Source organism: Mandrillus leucophaeus, unplaced genomic scaffold (genome assembly GCF_000951045.1).
Source record: "Mandrillus leucophaeus isolate KB7577 unplaced genomic scaffold, Mleu.le_1.0 Scaffold464, whole genome shotgun sequence".
Lineage (NCBI taxonomy): Eukaryota > Metazoa > Chordata > Mammalia > Primates > Cercopithecidae > Mandrillus > Mandrillus leucophaeus.
The window spans coordinates 2,280,497-2,302,873 of NW_012104965.1; the positions used below are offsets into that span (position 1 = coordinate 2,280,497).

Here is a 22,377-nt window from a genome sequence, read left to right on the forward strand (position 1 = left end):
CTTTGTTGTCACACATATGAGCATCCATTGCCAGTCTAGGGGGGCTAACCACACAGGACAGAAAATGTCACCCTTTCTCCAGGAATAGATATTATCCCAAAACACTTTCATTTGATGATCAAGTCTATTGGTTTTTCAGAAACCTATTTTCCCAATCAACAACGCACCCCTAGGTTCAACCTGGAAAATAATCTGCATGCATGTGTATGAGTTTGAGCAGGGGGGGGTATGCATGTACACATATGCATAGACATACAGGTTTATTTAAATGATTGGATCTACACTTTTGGAGGCTATTTGAAGTATCTTATCAAAATAAAACGTGTTTTAAGCAAGAGGTTAAAAAAGCTTTTCAGACCCAAAGGTCATTTAATACAATAAATCCTACTTGGGTAGTTTAGCAAACATTTTTTAAAACCCACATCCAACAGATTGGTTAGTATTAGATATACAGATTTGGTTTCAAAGCTGAAATACCCCGGTGGAATAGATCTTCTAATGAAATTCAGTTATTTTATATTATGCCACAAAACAGGGACACATACCTATTGACAACTTAAATATTAACGCAGTAGGCTACCTGGTGATATAAATAGGAAAAAAACAGTGGTCATGGATTAGGAGTGAGAAGACTATGACAGCAGCCTACCTTGGACTGGGACTGCAAAGAATGTTAAAATCTATCCTAGAATTTAAAACAGGAAAAATGTCAAATATTCCACTCCCCATTCGGCCCAAACCATCCCCCAAGGAATACACCCCCCACCCTACCACATGAGGTTTACTAACCACCTGCTACAGATGTTACTATGTCACTAATTAACAATGATCACAGAAAATGTGTCATACCAGAGTTTTTGTTATCATACACAATGCATTAGTGGCTGCAGGAATCTTCCTCCAAAAGCTACCGTCAGAAGGCAAACTGACAAATGTCCATGCCGCTGGTCCAAGAAACCACAGCTAAGAGCCACGAGGCAATCGTTTGTACATTGAGCTCTCTCTGGCATGCTCCCCGCTCTAGTTAGAGGGGCTGGGGTATGGAGAGACCGTCCCAGCCGGGCGCTGCAGCCTCCTACTCCTGGGCCTCCTTGCGGGTCAACTTGTAGATCTCAGTGGGTCCGTCCACATGGGTGATAGTGGTGGTGAGCTGGAGTTCTTCCCCACTGTGGACACCCAGATCGCCTGAAACAGGGTTTTCTGTGTTAGATGTGTTCAAGGAGGAAGGAGAAGCAAGCTGGGTTTCATCTCATGGACAACTGCCCTGACGCTAGCCCTCTTTGACATTCTGAGCACACAGAGAAACCCAGGGCACACAACATTCAGAACAAGGGCTAACTCCAAACCTGTCCACTTGGGCTTTGCAGAACTTTTTAAAATATCATTTTTGGCTCCCAGATGACAGTCATGAAGATACATGAGTCAGCTCACTGCTGATATTATTCATAGTAATCATTAATATTTAATGAGCATTTACTGTGTGCCTGACGCTATTCTAATCACTTTGTAAGTGATCTTCTTTAATCCTCGCAGAAACCCTCTGAAGTAGGCAGTATGAACGTGCCAGCCTTACAGATGAGGAAGCTGGGAGGTAGGCAAGGTAATTGTCCTGGGTTGAGGAGTAGGCTCACAAAAGAGCTGGCAAAGGAATGTCTGATGCCAAGACTGATGTGATGGGCTAAACTAACATAACACACCTCCCAACGGATGGGTCCGTCAGGCACCAACACATTTGCTGTGAATAATTTACTATAAAACAGGAGCCAGATGCAGTGGCTCAGGCCTGCAATCTCAGCTACTTGAGAAGCAGGGGTAGGAGGACTGCTTGAGGCCAGGAGTTTAAGATCATCCTCGGCAACAGAGCGAGACCCTGTCTCTAAAAAAATTTTTGTTTTAATTACCTGGGTGCAGTAACTCACACTTGTAACCTCAGCTACTCAGGAGGCTGAGGCAGGAGGATCACTCGAGCGCAGGAATTCTAGGCTGCAGTGAGCTACGATTGCACCACTCACTCCAACCTGGGTGACAGAGTGAGACTTTGACTCTAAAATAATAAAAAATAAACTACAAAGCACCTACGTCACGTGAAGGCAAATAAGATCTGCTTATATCTATCCATAGATTGGGCAAGGAGCCATATCTAACACATCTAGCAACAATGCGAGGCTTTATTCTCTGGGGAAAAAAACAGTGCCAGAAACGTGCTGTGAATTTTCTTCTGCCCTCAGGATTGCCCCAAGTGTTCTGAACTCATTATCAGTGGACAGTGTACTGCTAAAATGGAATAATTTGAACTTTTCTAAATTAGTAGGAGAAAAAAATTTCTCAGTGAAACCTCGAAAACTCTGCTACCTGCCATAAGACAAGTGAACGTAAAAACCACAAAGGGAAAATGGAAATCACAACCACGCTCAGTTTGACTGTGTGTGGGGGTGCATACGCGCACAGATGTTTGTGGAGAGGGGTGCTGGGGAACAGAAAGTTAAACTTGTGTCCGTGATTTTTATATTGTGCACGTATTATATGTATCATGTTTTCTGGAACTGAAGTTTTTCTAATTTAAAGCACAGAATTAAGTAACTAAATGCTGTTTTCCATTGAAATGCCACACCATAACTTAGAAGAAACCTTGGCCCTACACTTAGGACTAATAATCTTATCACTAATTTAAGAACTGCTGGGCATCAATGAATCTGGTGGCCTTAGAAGCCCAGAGGTCACTCCCACCCACTGGCCCAGCAGGCTGCTTGGCTGGTTCCCTTCACGTGTGCCACGTAGTACTAGTTTCTCATTGTAGACCCATTTCTCTGTGGCTGCACAGCAAAATCAGTCCTATTTTTTTTTTTTTTTTTTGAGACGGAGTCTCGCTCTGTCCTCCAGGCTGGAGTGCAGTGGCGCGATCTCGGCTTACTGCCAGCTCCGTCTCCTGGGTTCACGCCATTCTCCTGCCTCAGCCTCCCGAGTAGCTGGGACTACAGGCGCCTGCCACGGTGCCCGGCTAATTTTTTGTATTTTTAGTAGAGACAGGGTTTCACCGAGGTCTCGATCTCCTGACCTTGTGATCCACCCGCCTCGGCCTCCCAAAGTCCTATTATTAAATGCCACCCTGTAAGCTCTCTACCCAGGAGATTCCCTGGCCTCAGAAGCAGGCTCATTGGCTGCTGCAGAGGACTGCTAAAGGCATTTGGGGCTGTTTTGGCAAGGGTCTAATCCACAGGACTATGGTAGAGAAGGTATTAAACGGGCATCAGTCCAGCCTCCGGCACATCCACATTCATCTGCCAGAGCACAGATGCCAAGTAAGGTTGGTGAGAGGCTTTAGCTGGGCTACTTTGGGCCAAACTGAACCACTGCTTGTACAATGAGCAACTACTCCCAGGCCAATAACTTGAGGAGTAGGCTCACAAAAGAGTTCTCACTGCTGCAACATCTAGTCCACACCTCAGTCAAGCACAAGCAATCTAGGCCTCACATTTCTCAGTCAAAGCTATGTCTGGATTTGCATATCTGGGCTAGCCATCAGAACTTCAAAGCCAGTTTCATGATCTGCATGTCTGTGTGAGTCATCAAAATTTCAAAGAGAGTCCTGACGACCCCAGTGGACCCATTAGCACTCATAGCCGTTTACCTAAGGAATCCCTTTCCCTGAGGACTTCTTAGAAATAGACACTAGAGAGTAATTCTACTCAAGTTTGAACCAAAGATGTTAATGCTTTAAACTTAAAATATGACTCCAATTAGCAGATCCTAGAATATGCATATGATCCTACAGATCGCTTGAAAAAACAGCCAGAATTGCTTTGGCTTCTTTATTTAAATGGATATCTATGTTATAATGCTTATCACATGCCTGACACAGTTCTAAATACTGTACAAATATTAATGCACTTAATTCTCATAGCAGTCCTCAGACAGAGGCACTATTACCATCACTCCCATTCTGTTGATGAACAAACTGAGGCACAGAGAGGCTAAGTAACTTGCCCAAGGCCCAAGCTGCTAAATTGTGATGTGGGAGTCAAATAAATAGGTGCCAGGATGCAGGCTCTCAACTTTTGGGTTCTGCTGCCTCTTCTTAAATATTCAAGTTTCCACCAGCCAGTGAGAATGCCAGTGAGGTATGAAGTCCACATGCAGAGCGTTACGGTTAAAAATACCCACATACAGCCGGGTGCGGTGGCTCACACCTGTAATCCCAGCACTTTGGGAGCCTGAGGGGGTGGATCACTTGAAGTCAGGAGTTCAAACCAGCCTGGTCAACATGGCAAAACCCTGTCTCTACTAAAATTACAAAAATTAACCGGGTGTGGTGGCACGTGCCTGTAGTCCCAGCTACTCAGTAGGCTGAGGCAGAAGAATGGTTTGAACCCGGAAGGCGGAGGTTGAATTGAGTCAACATCGTGCCGCTGCACTCCAGCCTGGGTGATAGAGTGTCTCAAAAACAAAACAAAAAACCACATATAAAATAATTTGAATAAATTGTTTAGCATATTTACTTTACTTTTGTATCAGACAAATTTATAGCATATAAATCAGTGCACTGACAGGAGAGCTGTTATTTATGAGTATTGGCCATATGCACTGTTAGGGGTTTAGCATGCCCTGTGTTTCCTTGTATGATGTGAAGCTACTGTGGCATAATTAATTTCTCTACTGTGCTGGATGAGGACCCAGATCAATGGGACTCCATGCACCAAAATCTATGTTTCACATGTGATTTTATTGTACCTTGAAGGCCAACTGTTCCCCCTTGGGGAATGGGTGTGTGAACGTGGCAGTAACATAGCCTGAGTGGAGATCCCTCCACTTGCCTCCTAATTCCATCACCTCCTACTTCTGCCAAGGTCTTGCTCCATCTGTTAGTTTCCCCCTCTCTTGGCTCCTCCTGCTCAGTGCACAAACATGCTCAAAAGTCTCTTCCCATCTAAGACAAGAAACAACCCTTCTGAAAATGTGATATGTGTCTTATTGGGGTGAAAAAGAGTGAGAAAGAAAAAAGAAAAGAATGCTTCAAATTTCTCTCCCTGGTTATGATGTCAATTCATCACAGCTCATTAACAATTGGATGACGGTTTATTTCTTCCTAACCTTGTGAAATGAGACCAATGTCTGGCACAGATTTCATCCCAAAGGACTACAGCAATGCATCCATATGTGTGGCGTCACATCCACAGGTGTGTAGCTGCTGCTTGGTTGTAACTGCCTGGAATGCCTAATGAGGACGAAGAAAGGCACATGCACTGGAGACTGCTTCTTACGACTGGCAGCATTTTAATGACAATTGTTTGTGTATCTGTGGCCACTTCAATAAAAATGACAACTGCTATGCTCATTCTGAGGTTGTACTGCAGATTCCGGGAGAGATCAGAGGTACCACTAGAGGTCTTCTAATGTTAATAAGGACTACCTACCTCCATTCTCACCACTACCAATGCAAATTAACACCCCACTGCCCAAGTGTGAAAGCCAGGGATCTCCCACACCGTGAGTTCATATTTGTTCTCAAGGTCATACACAATGTGTGCTGGAGCCAAGATTCCAAACCATCTGTGTCTACCTCCAAAGCTTATGTTCAGAACATTCATGACCTATCCTTTTTTGTGGAATTTTCCCTAGGCCCACACGAACCTCTCTCTTATTCACCTTCAAAGCTAAGTTCAAATGATAACTTTTTGTAATGAAGTCTCTGGTTCACAGCAGAATGAGAAAAACAGGAAAGTGTAGTATTTGTAAAGCCAAATTGTTTTCATGGAAAGGACTGTTTAAGAATATGTCTGCCTTATATTTTTGGTGTTGATTGTTATGTTAAAGAACAAAACAGTGTGGCTGGCGCAGTGGCTCACTTCCGTAATCCCAGCACTTTGGGAGGCAGAGGCAGGAGGATCACTTGAGCCCTGGAGCTGGAGACCAGCCTGAGCAACACAGTAAGATCCTAATCAAAAGAAAAAATGATAACAAAATGATGAACGGTAGGTTTCTTGTTTTTTTTTTTTTTTTTGAGATGGAGTCTTGCTTTGTCACCCAGGCTGGAGTGCTGGAGTGGAGTGACGCGAGCCAGCTCACTGCAAGCTCCGCCTCCTGGGTTCAAGAGATTCTTCTGCCTCAGCCTCCTGAGCAACTGGGACTACAGGTGCATGCCACCATGCCCAACTAATTGTGTGTGTGTGTGTGTGTGTGTGTTTTAGTAGAGATGGGGTTTCACCGCATTAACCAGGATGGTCTCGAACTCCTGACCGTGTGATCCACCCGCCTCGGCCTCCCAAAATGCTGGGATTACAGGCATGAGCCACTGCGCCTGGCCTGTTTTTTTTTGGTTGTTTGGTTTTTTAAAGAAAGTAAATACCCAGGACAGTATGTGGTATGTAGTAAGTGCTCAAAACACCCACCAAAGATTCCCCCGGTGCAGGCAAGGGCAGCTCCTCTGTGCTCTGCGTGGCTGAGTCTAGCCTAGCATGTCGGCACTGGTGTTCTTCCCCATGGGCGTTTAGGAAAACACCCTCAGTTAGCAAACAAGTGTGCCTTGGGATAGCTCAGCTTTGAGGATCCCTTCTGGGAGATGGGGCAGAGTGGCTTTGGTGGGCAGGGTTAGGAACCCTGGGTCCAACAGTCTCTCAGTGCCTGTCAACCCCAGAGGTCATTTATTCCAGGCTTGGAGCGAGCCATTGTCCCTGGACCTCCAAAGCACCTCCAGACACTTAGTGCCAGGCAGTAACTGCAAGTGGGAGAAGAACACAATACAACTTTTTCATTTGGGGGTAAAGTCTTGGTGTTACAGGCTGAACTATATCTCCCCCAAACTCTCAAATTCATGTATTGAAGTTCTAACCGCTAGAACCTCAGAATGTGACTGTGTTTCAAGATAGGGCCTTCTTAAAGAAGTAAGTAACAGTGAGGTCAATTGGGGATGGGCCCCACTCCAACAGACTGGTGTCCTTTGAAAGAAAAGGAGATTAGAATACAGATATAGACAAAGGGAAGACCAGGTGAAGACACAGGGAGAAAGTATCTATCTACAAATCAGAGAGAGAGGTCTCAGAAGAAACCAGCGTTGGTGATACCTTGATCTCAGACTAACTTCCAGAACTGTCAAAAATTAAGCTTCTGTTGTTTAGGACACCCCGTCTGTAGTATTCGTATAGCAACTCTAGCAAACATTTAGGAAGATGAAGGTTCTTCCCAAGAAGGTAACTGAGATGTCCCTATCATGGTGGGGTGACAAGAATTCTAAGACTCAGAAAAAATGATTTTAATTGACTGGGCCAGGACAGGTCAGGTCACTGGCAGAGCAATAGCCCTGGGAGAGGCAGGGGACAGAAGACACCTGACTACAAACAGCTGAGCAAGGGGTGCCAGGCTGGTGACGGTCCATCACTTGGTTCCCACCTTCACTGGGGAATGGGGAAAGGCTTTCAAGACCTGCTTTAAGGTCTGGGTCCAGCCCATGTGACAGACCAATCCCATCAGTGCTCAGACATCAAGAAGCCCAGTTGGCCATGGGCAGATCATCTAATGTAAAATCAGGGGGATGGCTTCAATAAAAGGGGGCGACCACTGTCAGGGCCTCAGGACTTAATCCAGCCCTTTACTGAGGCAACAAAAGCCAAAGCCATCTTTCCTGTGAAACAAGGGGCAGGAGACCTCAGAAGCCTCCAGAAGTAAAACTGACATCACACAGTAGCTAGCTGCCAAGACACGGAACCAGCATTGCCGCTTTTGCTCCCAGCAGAGTGGGCGCATTAGACAGCAAATGCTCAGCGTGAACAGAAATAGGAGGGAATGGTGGCAGTGAGGGCGTCTTGGTGTTCCCTCTGCCACAGTCATCTAGTTGGGAATTCTATGTCTCACTTCTTTTTTTAAAACATTCTGACAAGAATTTTATAATCAAAAGAACACAAAAATCAAAGCTATTATCAAGAGTTGTCTGACTTCATAAGCAGCTCCAGCTTCTTATTCCCACCTGAATTGTGGTTGAGTGGGTTTGGACAGTTTTTCATGTGTGCAGAGCTTTGCTGCTGGAGCCCTGGGAGGTGGTATTTCTGCTCCGAGCAGAGGGTTCACTTTAGCCTGCTGCAATTCATATCTGCCTGGGAAGACATCCAGAATGATTCACAAATTGGTTATGGCAACAGGTAAAAAGAAAACTGTCATGAAAAGGCAGCAGCAGCAACAGCAACAGCAGCACCAGGGCAGAAAATACAAGTGTTCCTTGAAGGAAAAGTAACTAAAATATCTTTGCTAAATTTAAAAATCTATATGTGCATGTGTGTGTCTGTGTGCACACTCAGACACACATATATCCATTAAATGATTACACATCTAATTCTACGTATATATAAATAAAATGATTAATGTGAATGAGTTTGGATATTCACTGCCACTGTGGTCCACCAACCAACAGGAAGGAACCCAGGGGAAGTCCATGAAAGCCTGTGGCTATAAAGAATGTGGCACCACAATCCCACAGCACCTATCTGCTGGTGCAAACACTCCAGCGTGGAGTTGTCCTGCCACCTTTCAAGAGGTAGATGAGGAAATCTTGTACCCCAGACCAGGCTGAAGCCTCCTTGAGAGCAAGGACTAGGTTTCTGCCACTCCTTTGAGCTTCACTCCATCTTATTCAAGATGGCAAAGGCTAAGTACTAAGGAATTAAGGTATGATGTGTGAGCTAAGTACTGAGGCTGTCTCTTATACACATCTAGATGTGTATGATGGCAAAGGCTAAGTACTAAGGAATTAAGGTATGATGTGTGAGCTAAGTACTGAGGGGCTCAGGGGCTCATTTGTAAAGGGTCACTTTCTGATCCACACTATGAAAGAGAAACAGAAATACACAAGAAAATGCTCTTTGGAAAGTGATGTTGTCTTGAACCTGTGGCCCACTTTGTTCTTCTCTGTCCATTCTATGACCAAAAGAGAGAAGAAAAAGTCTTATCGTGAAATGCTCAATGATTCCATTTCCTTCCTACCCACTTCTACTTCCTCCTGACACTTGGCATGGCCCTCCAACTCACATACCAAACAACCTCCATCAAAGATTCTTTCCCTTTTCTTATTGCCTTTGGTATCAGAAACTGCTTGTCTGTGCTCCGTCCAGGATCCATCTAACGAAGGCTGAAGCCCCACACACCTGGGATTCACTCTCTGTACCAAGAGATCTGAATTCCTAGCTCTGAAGCTTCAAAGCAAAGGAGAGAAAGAAATAGCGTGGGAAAGGCCAAAGCCAACTTAAAAATAAAAGCTTCCCATGAAAATGGAAAAAGAGCGTGGGAATGCTGGAGGTGGAGAAGGAATGCCATCCAGAGACTCAAAGAAATGTAAAGACACATGTATCCTTCCTTGCAAGAGTTCATCTTTGAGGTTTCCACATAATATTCCAAGCCAGGTCTTTCCAAGGAACTTCGAAATCTTGGCAAACGCTCTGAAATTCCTAAGATAACATTGTGTGATCTGGTGGCAGATGAAGAGATGAAAAGTGAAACAAAATAGAGAAGAAAAGTGAGCAGAGTGCCCAACATGGAAGAGACCCCTTCCAAATGCACAAGGTCACAGCACCATGCAGGAAAGGGAAGGGCTCACAAGCTGCCAGGGGCTCACAGGGGTGCTGGGAAGTCACAGATGATCATGTTACCAAAGGAGAACTGCTAAATCTTACGACTTCTGTGTTTAGGATGAGCATATGGTCCCCAGAAAGTTTGCCCACTAAACTGCTTGAAGAATGTTTTTTAACAGAGGTTCTACTTGGCATTTCAGGCAGGACATTTCTTTATGATGAGTCTTTTTTGCCTATTGAACAACATTTAATAGCACCCCCTAGAATCTGGACACTAAATGTCAAAGGCATATCCCAGTTATAGTGACCAACCAAAACAACTATGAACATTTAAAAACACCCCCTTAGCAATGGATTCAGGCGATATGACCTCTTGTTGAGAATTATTGGCAAGTTTTCCATGAAATTACAGATCAAGCTGTCTTCAGTGAAAAACTCTGATGAGGGAGAGTCAAGTGCTTTTCTCAACTACAACATTTCAAGCCTAGGAGAGCAGCTACTGTGTAGGGTGGACACATTCTCACCAATGTTTGGAAATCCCTCACCTATGACAAATATCACCCCCAGGCTGCCAATTAGTGGCAAGAGGTATTCTTCTGCCCCTTCCCTGCTAATAGGAAGAAGGACAACCATGGATTTTCTTTTCTTTTCTTTCTTTTTTTTTTTTTTTTTTTGTTGAGACAGGGCCTCCTCTATCACCTAGGCGGCTAGAGTACAGTGGTGCAATCATGGCTTACTGCAGCCTCAAACCCCTTGAGCTCGAGGGATCCTTCTGCCTCAGCCTCCTGAATATCTGGAACTACAGGTGCATACCACCATGCCTGACTTTTTTGTTTTTTGTTTTGTTTTGTTTTTGTAGAGATGGGGTTTCACTATGTTGCCTAGGCTGGTCTCAAACTTCTGGGCTCAAGAAACCCTCCAGCCTTGGCCTCCCAAAGTGCTAGGGCTACAGGTGTGAGCCATTGCACACAGCCTAACCATAGAAATTCATAGTTCAAAAGGACTTTAGGAGATCACTTACATTTGGGAGCAGTGGTACACAGAGGGTTAAGTGGTTTGCCAGCAGTCACACAATAAAAACAAGCAAAAGAATTTATGTACATAAAGTGCTGTAGCACACAGTCAATACTTGATCATTATTTCCCACTGGTATTATCATTCCATCATCCAGAAGGCCAGCCATTGCTTTAAGTGGTATTTCTCTGGAAGGTAGAAACTCTACCTACTCACATCAAGGACAAGGCCACATGGTTTCCTCCAATGTCCCACAGGATGACCATGGAATGAAATCAAGATTCTTGTCCACAAGCCCGGCAGTGTAAAAACACCAAGTGGTGTTTTTACCAGAAATGGAAAGGAAGAAGGCTGCCTAGCTCACAAGCCTTCTAGCAAAACAGTCAAATCAAAGTTGGGCAGGGGGTAGGTAAGTAAATGCTCTGTATTCTCACCTTAGACCAGAGATGGGTTTGAAACTGATTGTGACAATATGTCTACTCCAAAGAGGTCAAGGGGTGAGGGAAACTCATGTCCAGCATGCTCTCGCATGGATATGGCAAATATAGGATGAAGACAGACGGTGACTGAGACCACTCAACATCCCTTGACCCCCCGCACAGATGCCTTCTTCTCCTGCTCCTCTTCATCTCATCTCTCAAGTTACTACCCCCATCCCTTCTCCCCACAAGATCACTGAAGGCTAATCTAGAACTCTTACTTCTAAAGCATTAATTCACTCAACATTTTAAAAGTATCCTTAAGAACTAGTCCTTGCCCTGAAGGAGTCGATGGTCCAGCAGGAGCATAAAGGCACAGACGACTCATCTGCCACCTCTACACAGTGAATGTCATGTGGAAAGTAAACTCACGATCCCCTAGGCATATTCCTTAGGACAACAGTTTCAAGAGATACACTGCCTGAAGAAAGGGTGCCAGGGCCAAATGATCTAATAATTCTGGAAAATGCTGTTACTGCCCTCCGCTTTATAAAGACTGACAGTATAAATTAATGTACTAAAGGCATTGACATATATTGCAGTGTAAAGTCTTATTAGTGCCGATCAACTCAATCATTCTCAAGCATGTTTGACTACCTAAATTTATCAACATATCATGGAGACAATATTCCATTGAATGTCATTTGCTGGATTCTAATTGGGGTGATTGGGAATAGGTGTTAAAGAAGATGCTGCATTTTGACTGGGCCCAAAAGAAGAGTAGAGTTTCATTAGTCCCAGATGGAGGTAGAATGTGCAGTCCACTCATGCAACACACACTCACTGAGTACTTCCTAAAAGTGAGGCCAACCCTTGGCTCTGGGGGGCTGCTACCCTGGTTTCCACTGCAAGGCAGAGTGAAAGGCACTAGAGCACTAATTTGAGAAAGGGCTTCCTATGTTTGGGGAATAGTAAGTACATGGGTAGAGTAAAGCAGGTGTAAAAAGAGAAGGAATGAGGAATAAGGCTGAAGCCAAACAGAAAAAGCATCTACTAGATCAGTTGTTTATCAGGCCACCTGTTACCTGTTAACAGCACTGGCCTAGACAGTGTTAATCATTTCTGTCTGCTGTGGCTAGTGAAGAAACCTTGAGCAAGAGCTTCCCTTCTCTAGGCCTCAGTTTCTTTATCTATAAAATGACTGGATTCTCTAAGGCTACTTGCAGCATCCACGTCTCAGTGCTCCGTGATTATAAGATATAAAAAGGCAGCACACACCAGCACTAAAGGACAGGAAGATTCTGGGGACAGGAGAATAGCTATCGGTTTAGACATACATCAGAAAATCACCTTGAAGAAAAATGGGCAGAAGAAAAATGAAGCCTGTTCCATCTTCAGCTCTCAGGGCCCAGACTCCCTCCACCTGGTATCTTAGGATTCTGCTTCTCAAATGGGAGGAATAAACATGGCATAGTTTCCAACAGTCAATTGTGCTCAAAAATGTAAAGAAAGCAAATTTGACTCTTGTACTAAAATCAAGACATATTTTAGACTAGCATGCAATATTCTCAATGTATTTTAGAGATTTAAAAATGAGGACTTAAAGATCTGGCTTGTGTGGGCTTTTTGTCTTATGGCCCTGAGTCCCCTGGGTGCTCATTCACTGTCTCCCAGTGCGAGGAGTATACTTGGAGGGAAAGCTTCACTGGAAATCTCAGAGCTTTAGCCACTTAAATCTCGTAAAGACAGAAGCCTATTTATCCTGACTTAAGCTGTTCTAAAGAGACAGAAACTCACCATTGGACTGGTCTTCTCCATAGTTTTTATGTGACGGTGCATACAAGAACATCAGAGCGAAGACATACAGGTTCCACATCCCATAGATGCCCGTGAAAAAGGCACTGTTCACTTGGACTGTGACGCCGCCCCATTTCCAATGGCCTTCCGTTACCTACGGAGAAAGGATGGTGACATTCAATTGAAACAGAGAAGAAACAGAAGAAACGTAACACCAATAAAGGAACCAGCCAACATGAAAACCAAGTCTCTTCTACATATGGGAAACATGAAGGGCCATGTAAGACTCCATATTTTAATCTGAATCATTTCAGTAAAAATTAAGGTCAACTGAAGGTTCTCTAGCTATGTGTCAGGCACAGTGGTCCTTACCTTGGCTACACATTAGTATCACCTAGGGAGTGTCTCTTCCTAAAAACAGCAATTCATTGCTATCCCTAAGTTAAACAAACTGTGTTTGAGCCCATCACTTATTCACAGTTTTAATTCCTCCTCTGCTGTCTGTCTTCCCAGCTAGATGTCAATTCCCTGCAGGCAGAGACCAGTTCTCTTTGCTGCCATGTCTTTAGGACCTGATGCACCATAGATTATTTCAAATCCAGTGTCTACCATTCACTCTGCTTAATGTAAGACAAGATGAAGACCCGAAACTTCAGAACTTCAGTGTCCGTAAGTGTAAAATAAAAGCTTACAGGTTATTGAAGAGAATTAAGAAAAATATTTCTAGAAACTGCCTGGCATACAGTAAACACCCAGTAAATATTAGTTATTCCTATAACATCACTTGAAGTAAGCCACTCATGAAGATAATTATGAAGCTTTCATATGCTTTGAAATTCTGCAAGAGATGTTTTGAAGCTGTTTTTGTCTGTGTTAATGATTTGGTAATTGTCTTAAGGGCTGCCTAAAGATATATGGATTACACTAAGAACTGTCAACAGAGCTGCTGAGCTGGGTGACTAATTTGTTCCCAGCTCTGACACAAATGAAATGATTTTGACCACTTCTGCTTACTACAGGATACTTAAAATGGAAATAGAAGAAAGTATTGGATAAATGTTCCTTTGACAGCCGAATGAGGCTGCATTGTATAAACCTTCTCTAGGAATCACTTTTAAATTGTAAGATGGCAGGCTGGATTGAAATGTTAAGAACTTTCACAAGCAGGTGGATTTCATTGCCTGTTTATGATACAGTGGGTCTGTGTTCATTATCTTCTGTATAATCCATAACCCATTTGGGGCCCTAGGCCAAATTAAGGTCTAAGTATAGGTATTTTCTTCTGAAAGACCAGGAGTGTCAGTTAACCACATTAACCAATTATAGACTCGGCAGTTTTAGTTTGGCCTTGGTGACACATAATTCTTCACTTTTTGTGACTCATAAACAAACCACCATTATGAACTCTTATTTATTTTGGAAAATAATGCATTTTATATAAAATGCCCAGAGTATTTTTTGGCAAAGAAGGATTTCATAACCATTACTAATTTTAGGACAATCTACCAGCATTCAAGCTACTTAGGACTTCTTAGAAATGTCTCCAAATGTTGCTCTCCTTACTTTTAAGTGCAGAATATGCTAACTTTATAAAAACTATGTTACTTAGAGCATCTTATGATTTTTACTGCATATAATGGAAATGAAAATAAAGCATTAAGATAGTTTCCAGAAATACATGTACCTGCTGTCATAACACAGAGAACTCTTCTGTATGTGATGAAGGAGGGAGGCTAGGCTGCCATCCTTCCTAGCTACAAGAGAGAATATGGCAATATGGCAGCTCTTCTACTCTGTTAAGGCAGTGGACTCTTCAGCTCAGGGAAGGGCCAGTAAGAGACCCTACTTCCTGTGACAGAAGTTGGAAATACTCAGTATTGACAATTTTAGTGACATTGATTCTTGCTAGGATTGACATGACTGACCCATCTAAGGAAACACCAACCTGTGTGCCTGGTACACAGTGGTGCTCAGTAGACGTATGTTGAATGAACAGAGGTAAAGTACAGGCATGTGTAGGGACTCTAGGACAAATAATAGAGGTAGAAAGTGGAGATGGAAACAACCACTGTTAATAAGTATTTGACTGAAAAGTAAAGAGAAAATATTGCAGTCCACAGCAAGTCATAATAATTGAATTTAAAAGTGAGAGGAGATGCCAATATGTGAAAAGTGTTATTCATTTAAAATATTGCTTTCTGTTATATTTATTTAAAATAAGTGGTTAATACAAATATTAGCAAAGCTAAGATTCTTTTGTATTCATAACAAGGATAAGCATATTTATTCCATGCTAATGATGTGCCAGATACAATACTAAACCTTTTACATGAAACACATTATTTAGTCTTCTTAATGATGCTGTGAGGTAGGTAGGTAGGTAATATTTCCATTCAACACATGGGTGAACTGTGGCACAGAAAGATGTAGTATCTTGCCCAAGATTGCTCAGCCAGAGAGTCATGGCTCTGACTCCAAAAGAAGGTATTCTTAACCATTATACAACACAAAGGTAGGAATGTTATCTTAAACAGGGGTTGATCTCTGAAGGTAGCACCTGCTCTGAAGGTAGCACATGAGGCAACGACTGTGTAAGGTCAAATTTCCTTCTGAAATTCACTTCATTGCCCATAATGTACCTTACTAATACAACATACACACACAGGTTTGTATATTCAGATCTGTATGGCATGCACTGTATATCCTGGACATAGTAACGTATGGTATAAATAAATTGGATATATAAACAAAATAAAAACTTACAGTAGAACCACTGGAATGAGATGCCCATAGTATGCCTTTGCACACACTAAGCCTGACAGGAAACATCAGACTCCTGCTCCCATCTCATACTTGCTCTGGGACACATTGTTTAGAGTGGAATTGCAGAACTACACATCCTACTTAATGTGCAATCTGTAAATGTGGTGTTTCCTGCCGTGGGCAAAGAGCTGAACTGCAGAAATAAACGGTATAGATAGTGTAACTCTACCCTTTGATGGCTAGCTTGTTTTTCCCTCTCCTCTCCCAATTATTCATGCCTGAGACATCCTCAGCTCTGAGCACATTCCCACCAATATGTACCACAATAAGCGGCCTCAACAGAGCAGGCCTTGTAAATCCAAAATCATACTAATGCCAAGGCGGAGGTAACAGTCTCCCCCTTTTAACTTTGAGAGAAAAATCAGGTAGCCCCAGCCCCCTCTGCCAAAACTCCCCCACCAAAAAAAATTCCCAAATCTCACCTTCTGCGTAAGTCTTCTTTCTAAAAGTCCCTGTTTTTCCTGATTTTACATTTGAACAATTTACTTTTGTGTGAAACCACCCAATTATACCCCTGGAGCCAAGTGAAGGTCAAATCCCTTTACACCCAGTAGTCTTGACAACCAACATTCCACTTAACAACAAGATTTCCAAATCCCAGACCCAGGCTCTCTTACCGGAAACATTTCCTCTGTAAGTAACAGAATGAAGTGATCACACACACACAAAAGAGCTGGGGACAGGCTCTCTGGGAGTTTGCTGCATGTGGCTTGACCTGAATGTCAGGCACCTGGGGGTCCCCTTAATGAAGGTCGGTGACCTTCTCCCCTGCACTGCACTTCTGTTCCCTACTGCTGCCACCTCTAAATGGAACACCTCTTTATTTTCCAGAGGGAAGGGGCTGAAATACCAGACTGCGATGTACCATCTCTTGGTTGCTATGACTGAGGCCATTAAAATGGCAGGCATTAAAAGACTGCACCTCAGTACCCAGCTACAAAGCCTCAAGGTCACTGCATTCCACAGCTTCCCGTCGCCTTTCATTCCTGGCCTCAGAGCTTCAATATCCTGGCGAGATCCCCTCGCATTATATTTCATGAGGCTTAAATGCAAGCTCTCCCACAGCAAGCCCGAGAGTATAATGGGGGTTTTAATACATTCCTTTTACCTAAGGCTGGGATCCATTTCAAAAAGTTACCCAATAGGTTTCCTTTCAGGTGAGCTCATTGCTCTGACATTCCAAAATGACATTAAAAAATAAATCCTCTGATGACTATATTAATACAGTACCTGGGACACTGAGAGTTATGCCGGAAAACGTCTTAGATGTCTATAAATAAATCTTTAAAAAAAAACCCAGCAGGAGGAATGTGAGGAGCTAATGGAATTCAAAAGGCCTCATTGCTACCCCCTTAGAGTTGAAATCCACTCCGGGCCGACTGTCGCAGCAGATATAAAAAGCCAGCCACAGGCTGAAGCTGTATTAGAAAATACTGAGGCAATAGAATATTAATCTTTTTCTCCACAGAAAAGCCACAAACTATGCTCCTTGGAAGATGGCTTCCTTTGCTGTAAGAAGTACACTAATTAAACCATGTACAAGGTTAAATCCTGGCAACACGCAGCTGCTTCAGGGATCAGTCCTTCTTGACTTCAGGTGGAAGGCACTCCCCACAGAGGTAAGACATACATGAGGCAGTGTGGGGAGAATGACGTCAGCTTCCCAAATTGGCATAAGGACCTGTGTGTGGCCTTAGGACCAAAAGCACCCTTCTTTCTGCCTTCCTGAAAACATATCTTGAAATTGCCTTTTATGTCTCAACCCATCTTCCTTGAGATTCTGTTTCTCCAAGGAAGTGCTCCGTGCCCTCTCAGCCTTGCAGACCTGGCTGTGTCAAGTGCCACTGTGCACTACGGAGGGACTGGAGGAACTGAAAAGCATTTTTGTCATAGGAGGGAACAGCCACGGGAGAAGTCAGGCCTCAGACACTCTTGTTGGAATATGGATGTTTGAGCCTTAGCTGGTAGAATAAAAAACTCTTTCAGAGTGGAGTGGAAAGCGAAGTTTCCAAGGTTTTATAAACAAACAACCTGATACAAACCCGGCAGTGTTATAGGTCAAAGCAGATGTGGTGAACAGAACTTACAAAGACATATATGTATATCAGTTTTATTTTTTCCATGTTCATTTCAACCTCAGTGGAGCTAGCAACGCTAACACTCCCCAGTGGCACAGCCAACAACAGGGCTCTAGAGGCTCCAAACTTGGGGTCCCCTTGGGTGTCCTTGGATAGAATTTAAGGGGTCCATAAACTAGAATAGAAAAAATTGTATCTTTATTTTCACTAGTCTCTAACTGAAAGATAATGTTTACTTCAATTACAGATGCAGAAAAATCCCAATAGTGTTAGTACTACTGTGATTTTCTCAATAGGAATCATATTTTCACATCAATTACAGTTGTAGATATAAATCTGTAATATACCTGTAGCATGTTTTACTGTAAATATATATTACATATAATGTATAGAGATGATTCCCTTTGAAATTCAAAGTATTTTATTTTACTTATTAGAAAACATTCTAAGAGGAGACTCATAGCCTTCATCAGGTTGCTATAGGGGTCCATATACAAAAATGGTTAGGAGTCCCTGTACTAGGGAAACTTCCTAGCACAATGGAGCAAGTCATGTCCTAAGAGACTATCTGCACTGCTGAAATCCTCCATTTTGGCTAAATGACAAAGCACTGGCAAAAGAGTCAGATGGACTGGGTTCTGATCTCTTAACTTATTGCACGTCCTTTGACAAGAAAGACATTCAACCTTCTTGCTATTCATAAGAACACAACTATTCATGCTTACAATGTGCCAGGTGCTCTGCTAATTACATTTGGTTGCCACAATGATGGTTTAGTCAACAACAGACCACATACATGATGGTGGTCCTGTAAGATTATAACACCATATTTTTTCTGTATTTTTCTATGTTTAGATATGTTTGAAATATACAAATACTGACCATTGTGTTACAATTGCCTGCAGTGGTCAGTAGAGGAACATACTGTACAGGTTAGTAGCCTAGGAGCAATAGGTTACACCATATAGCCTAGGTATGTAGCAAGCGATACCATCTAGGTTTGTGTAAGTACACTCTACGATGTTCCCTTAATGAGGAACTCACATAATGACGCATTTCTCAGAATGCATCCCTCTTTGTAAATATTACTTCATGTGATCATTACAGCAGCCTTCTGTGGGTCTACTGTTATATTTATTTTGCAGATAAGAAAACTAAACCTTAGAACTGTTAAGTAATCCATCCAGCTAGAAAACAGCATTAATGAAAACTTTCTCCAAAGCTATTAGATATCATATTCTAGCAATCTAGGATAACAATTCCTGCCCTACTTACCTTGCAGGATTTCCGTGATGCTCAAATGAATAATAGATATATTAGACTTCAAGAGTACTTCCCACCCTTCAAAACAAGTTATGAATATTTTTAAATTATTATCATTGTTGAGATTTTCAAGTATAGCAAAATTTTGAGTTTTGGAAATAACCAGTAAAAAGACAAGATGCTATCAAAGGGACTTCTGAATTACGTTTCATATTTAAGTGGCAATATAATTATTACAAGGAATAGCTGATGGATTGTATAAGGATCTATGTTAATGCTAGATAAAAATAGAGTCAAATTTACGCTTTAGTGTTGTGCTACAGGGCTTGATAAGTTTATTCTCATAAGTAAATAAAATATGTGCCCTTCAAGTTGGCTGTAGGCTTTTAATTTATTTAGAAATTTTATCTCCTACAAGGTTTTATGGAAAGAGAAAATTTAGTCCATTTGGCCAGGTGATATCAAGACCCAGAAAAATATGGCTTGACCAGCTGTCCAGAATTATGACCTCTCTGCCCCTTTCCTCAGTAGCTCTATCAAATTTCTGTGCAAGGTAGAGGGACCTCTGCAGAGACATTCTCACCTTGACATCTCAGGGTCCACTTACCTGACTAACGATGAAGAAGATGACAGTCATGGCAGCGCAGGCCAAGGTGATAAGCATAAGGAACTTGAACCTAAAAATTAGCCCCTATTAGAAAAGAAAGAGTAGTTTAATACTCCATCAGCTACCAATCCTTTTCTCACTATATAAATCTATAAAAAGCTTAAAGAAATCTGTAAAACCAAATCCCTAAGAATGACAGTAAAATGATTTCCCATAGTAATATTTCTTCTGCAGAGGTGAGTGTGGCTGAAAATTTCTTGGGTCAAATATTTCCTATGTTCTTATCACTCATAAAGCAGTGATACGAGAGCCTGGGAAATTATATTCACAACACGTCGTGAGGCTGCTAATTTCCCTGCTAAGCTGGTTATGCTTCTCTGCAAGGGTTCAAAGTTACCAAATCCAAGTTTTCTGTGGTTGTAATAAAATTCTGCTCCAGTGAACAAAAAGAAATGTGCATATTAATCAACATGAAGTGGATTTGGTTGAATTTTCTCATGTCACTCCAGCTCTGGAGACAGGCAAGCCTTAGAAAGTGCCTGTGGTTTCCTGAGAGCAGGATTTAAGAGAACCTGTGTTTCAAGGAGGGAGGCCAATTATTCAGGGGCTCTTATGTGTAAGATCTACTGCATATAAAAACTCTGAGGTTCTGTAGTTTCTGCTTCTCTTTTCATACAGGAATCAGGCTTGTTTCTCCAAGGACAGCCACTTGGGCATGAACCCAAGGGATCCCTGATAAATCAAGGATGTGTTGCTTGCATTGGGGATTTGAGGATGTTAAGTGTTTCTCTTGAATGAGGAACATAATCCATAAACAGAGATTACTGAACTGTCTGAGCATCTGCTGGATATTTTAGGGGAATGTGGCCTGTTAAGAGTCTGGAAATCAGATCACCTGGACTAAACCCTGTTTAGTTACAGGACAGGGTTGATTTTGGGACAGAACTTTGACTAAAGCCTCATCCCAACCAAATCCCAGTTCTGCCATAGTCCAATCTCCCATCTAGTATGTACCTACATTCCATCACCAAGCTGAAGAACTGGCTGAACAAGTTTACTCCTTATTGGAAATGGAAACACATTTGTACCACAGAAAATGCCAAGGTTTAGACAGGCCAGCTAGATGCTTCTCAGAGTAAGATTTGGCCTCTAAGTTTGCCCAGAGATCCTACATGAGAATCTCTCAATGTGTATTTCAAAGTTAAGGCTTTCTGTCTCTGGGGTGTGTGTGTTTACACATCAAGCGGAAAGATAAGCAAGCACCAGTTCCAGAACGAGCCAAGCAATCTGCCCACCTCATAGTGTAGCCGCCGGACTTTGCTCATAGCTGGCAGGCTGGACTGCTTCCCACTGATGTTCCGAAACACCTGAAATACCATGAAGCATAGAAACAGGAAGTAGAGGCAGAGGCAGATTCCAGCCACGATGATGAAGGCCATCTGGTAGTGTCCAGTAAAGGAAACAACGGGCTAGCCAAGGCCAAGCTGAGCGGGCCCAGGCACTTCTCCCCAGGTCTGTTGGCAATACTTGTTTTGTCTCCAAATACATAGGAAATTTTCAAGGGGATAAATTATTAAAACCTGACATTCTAATGCCAGTGATAGGTTTCTTGACACAATAGTACCACAGAGGGAGGTGTTCAATACTGCTTTCTAAACCAAGTAAGAAAAGAAATGGTGTCTTGCTTGTTAGAAATGAAGAATCTGGGCCCTACCATAGACCTAAGGAATCGGAATCTGCCTTTTAACCAGGTCCCCAGGAGATTCGTATACACAATAAATTTGAAAAGCACTAATAAAGCATATATTGGTCACTATGGATCAGATGAAAAACCACATTAAAATCACCAGAAGAGTTCAAATGTAGATCCCCAGCTTCCTCCCTAGATATATGGAATCAGATTTTCCGGGGCTAGGACATCAAGTATGACTATGTTTGGAAACCACTGGGCTCGTCCTTGGAGTTTTATGAAATTGAGATGCTCTGGCATAATTGAAGAGGAGATACATGGGAGCTCAGTGCAGGGGCCCTGGGCATGGGCTTGAAGGTCTTAAAGTGAAACCAGGGAAGAAGGACCACTTGCAGTCTTCTGTCACCACAGAAAGTCTTGTCCAACAGAATGGGGATTGAAGGACACATGGCACAGATGGGAGTTTGGGTTGCTGCCAGTATACTTGAGACCCACTAAGGGGGCTGACCTGCCATTAGAGTCAATCTGAGAACCACCAAGGCCTGGGGTAGTGTGAGCTGCCTTGAAGGCAGGTGACCTGATTCCAACCCCTTTCCACTACAACAACTCTGCCCAAATTGCCTTTTTTTTTTTTGAGACAGAGTTTTGCTTTTGTTGCCTAGGCTGGAGTACAATGGCACAATCTCGGCTCACCACAACCTCCTCCTCCTGGGTTCAAGCGATTCTCCTGCCTCAGCCTCCCAAGTAGCTGGGATTACGGGCTTGCGCCACCACACCTGGCTAATTTTATATTTTTAATAGAGACGGAGTTTATCCATGTTGGTCAGGCTGGTCTTGAACTCCCAAGCTCAGGTGATCCGCTGGCCTCAGCCTCCCAAAGTGCTGGGATTACAGGCATGAGCCACCACACCTGGCCCAAATTGTCTATTTTTAAAAGCATTTAATAAGTGTGAACTTGGCATGCATATTTCATTAAATAATATAATATCTAATGCAGTTTCGCCTTCTTTCCTATAATGAACAGTATCCTGGAATGAAGGGAATATAGTTATTTTCTGCAGGACTTGAAATTTTACTCACTCCATCATTTTATAAAATTAAAAAGTTGAACTAGATTTAACATTATAAACATTCT

The 22,377-nt window shown here is 42.7% G+C and overlaps 1 protein-coding gene across 1 annotated transcript in view; it reads right to left on the reverse strand.

Moving 5' to 3' along the window:
- Positions 1 to 243: 243 nt before the first annotated feature.
- WLS (wntless Wnt ligand secretion mediator) overlaps positions 244 to 22,377 on the reverse strand; it is a 108,359-nt gene continuing 86,225 nt past the window's right edge. Inside the window, exons 9-12 of the mRNA XM_011994999.1 lie at positions 20,848 to 20,991; positions 19,553 to 19,636; positions 12,782 to 12,935; positions 244 to 1,185 (exon numbers count right to left, since the gene is read on the reverse strand). Of these exons, the coding sequence (XP_011850389.1) occupies positions 1,076 to 1,185; positions 12,782 to 12,935; positions 19,553 to 19,636; positions 20,848 to 20,991 (492 nt within the window). The 3' untranslated portion in view covers positions 244 to 1,075. The remainder of the gene's footprint in view (positions 1,186 to 12,781; positions 12,936 to 19,552; positions 19,637 to 20,847; positions 20,992 to 22,377) is intronic.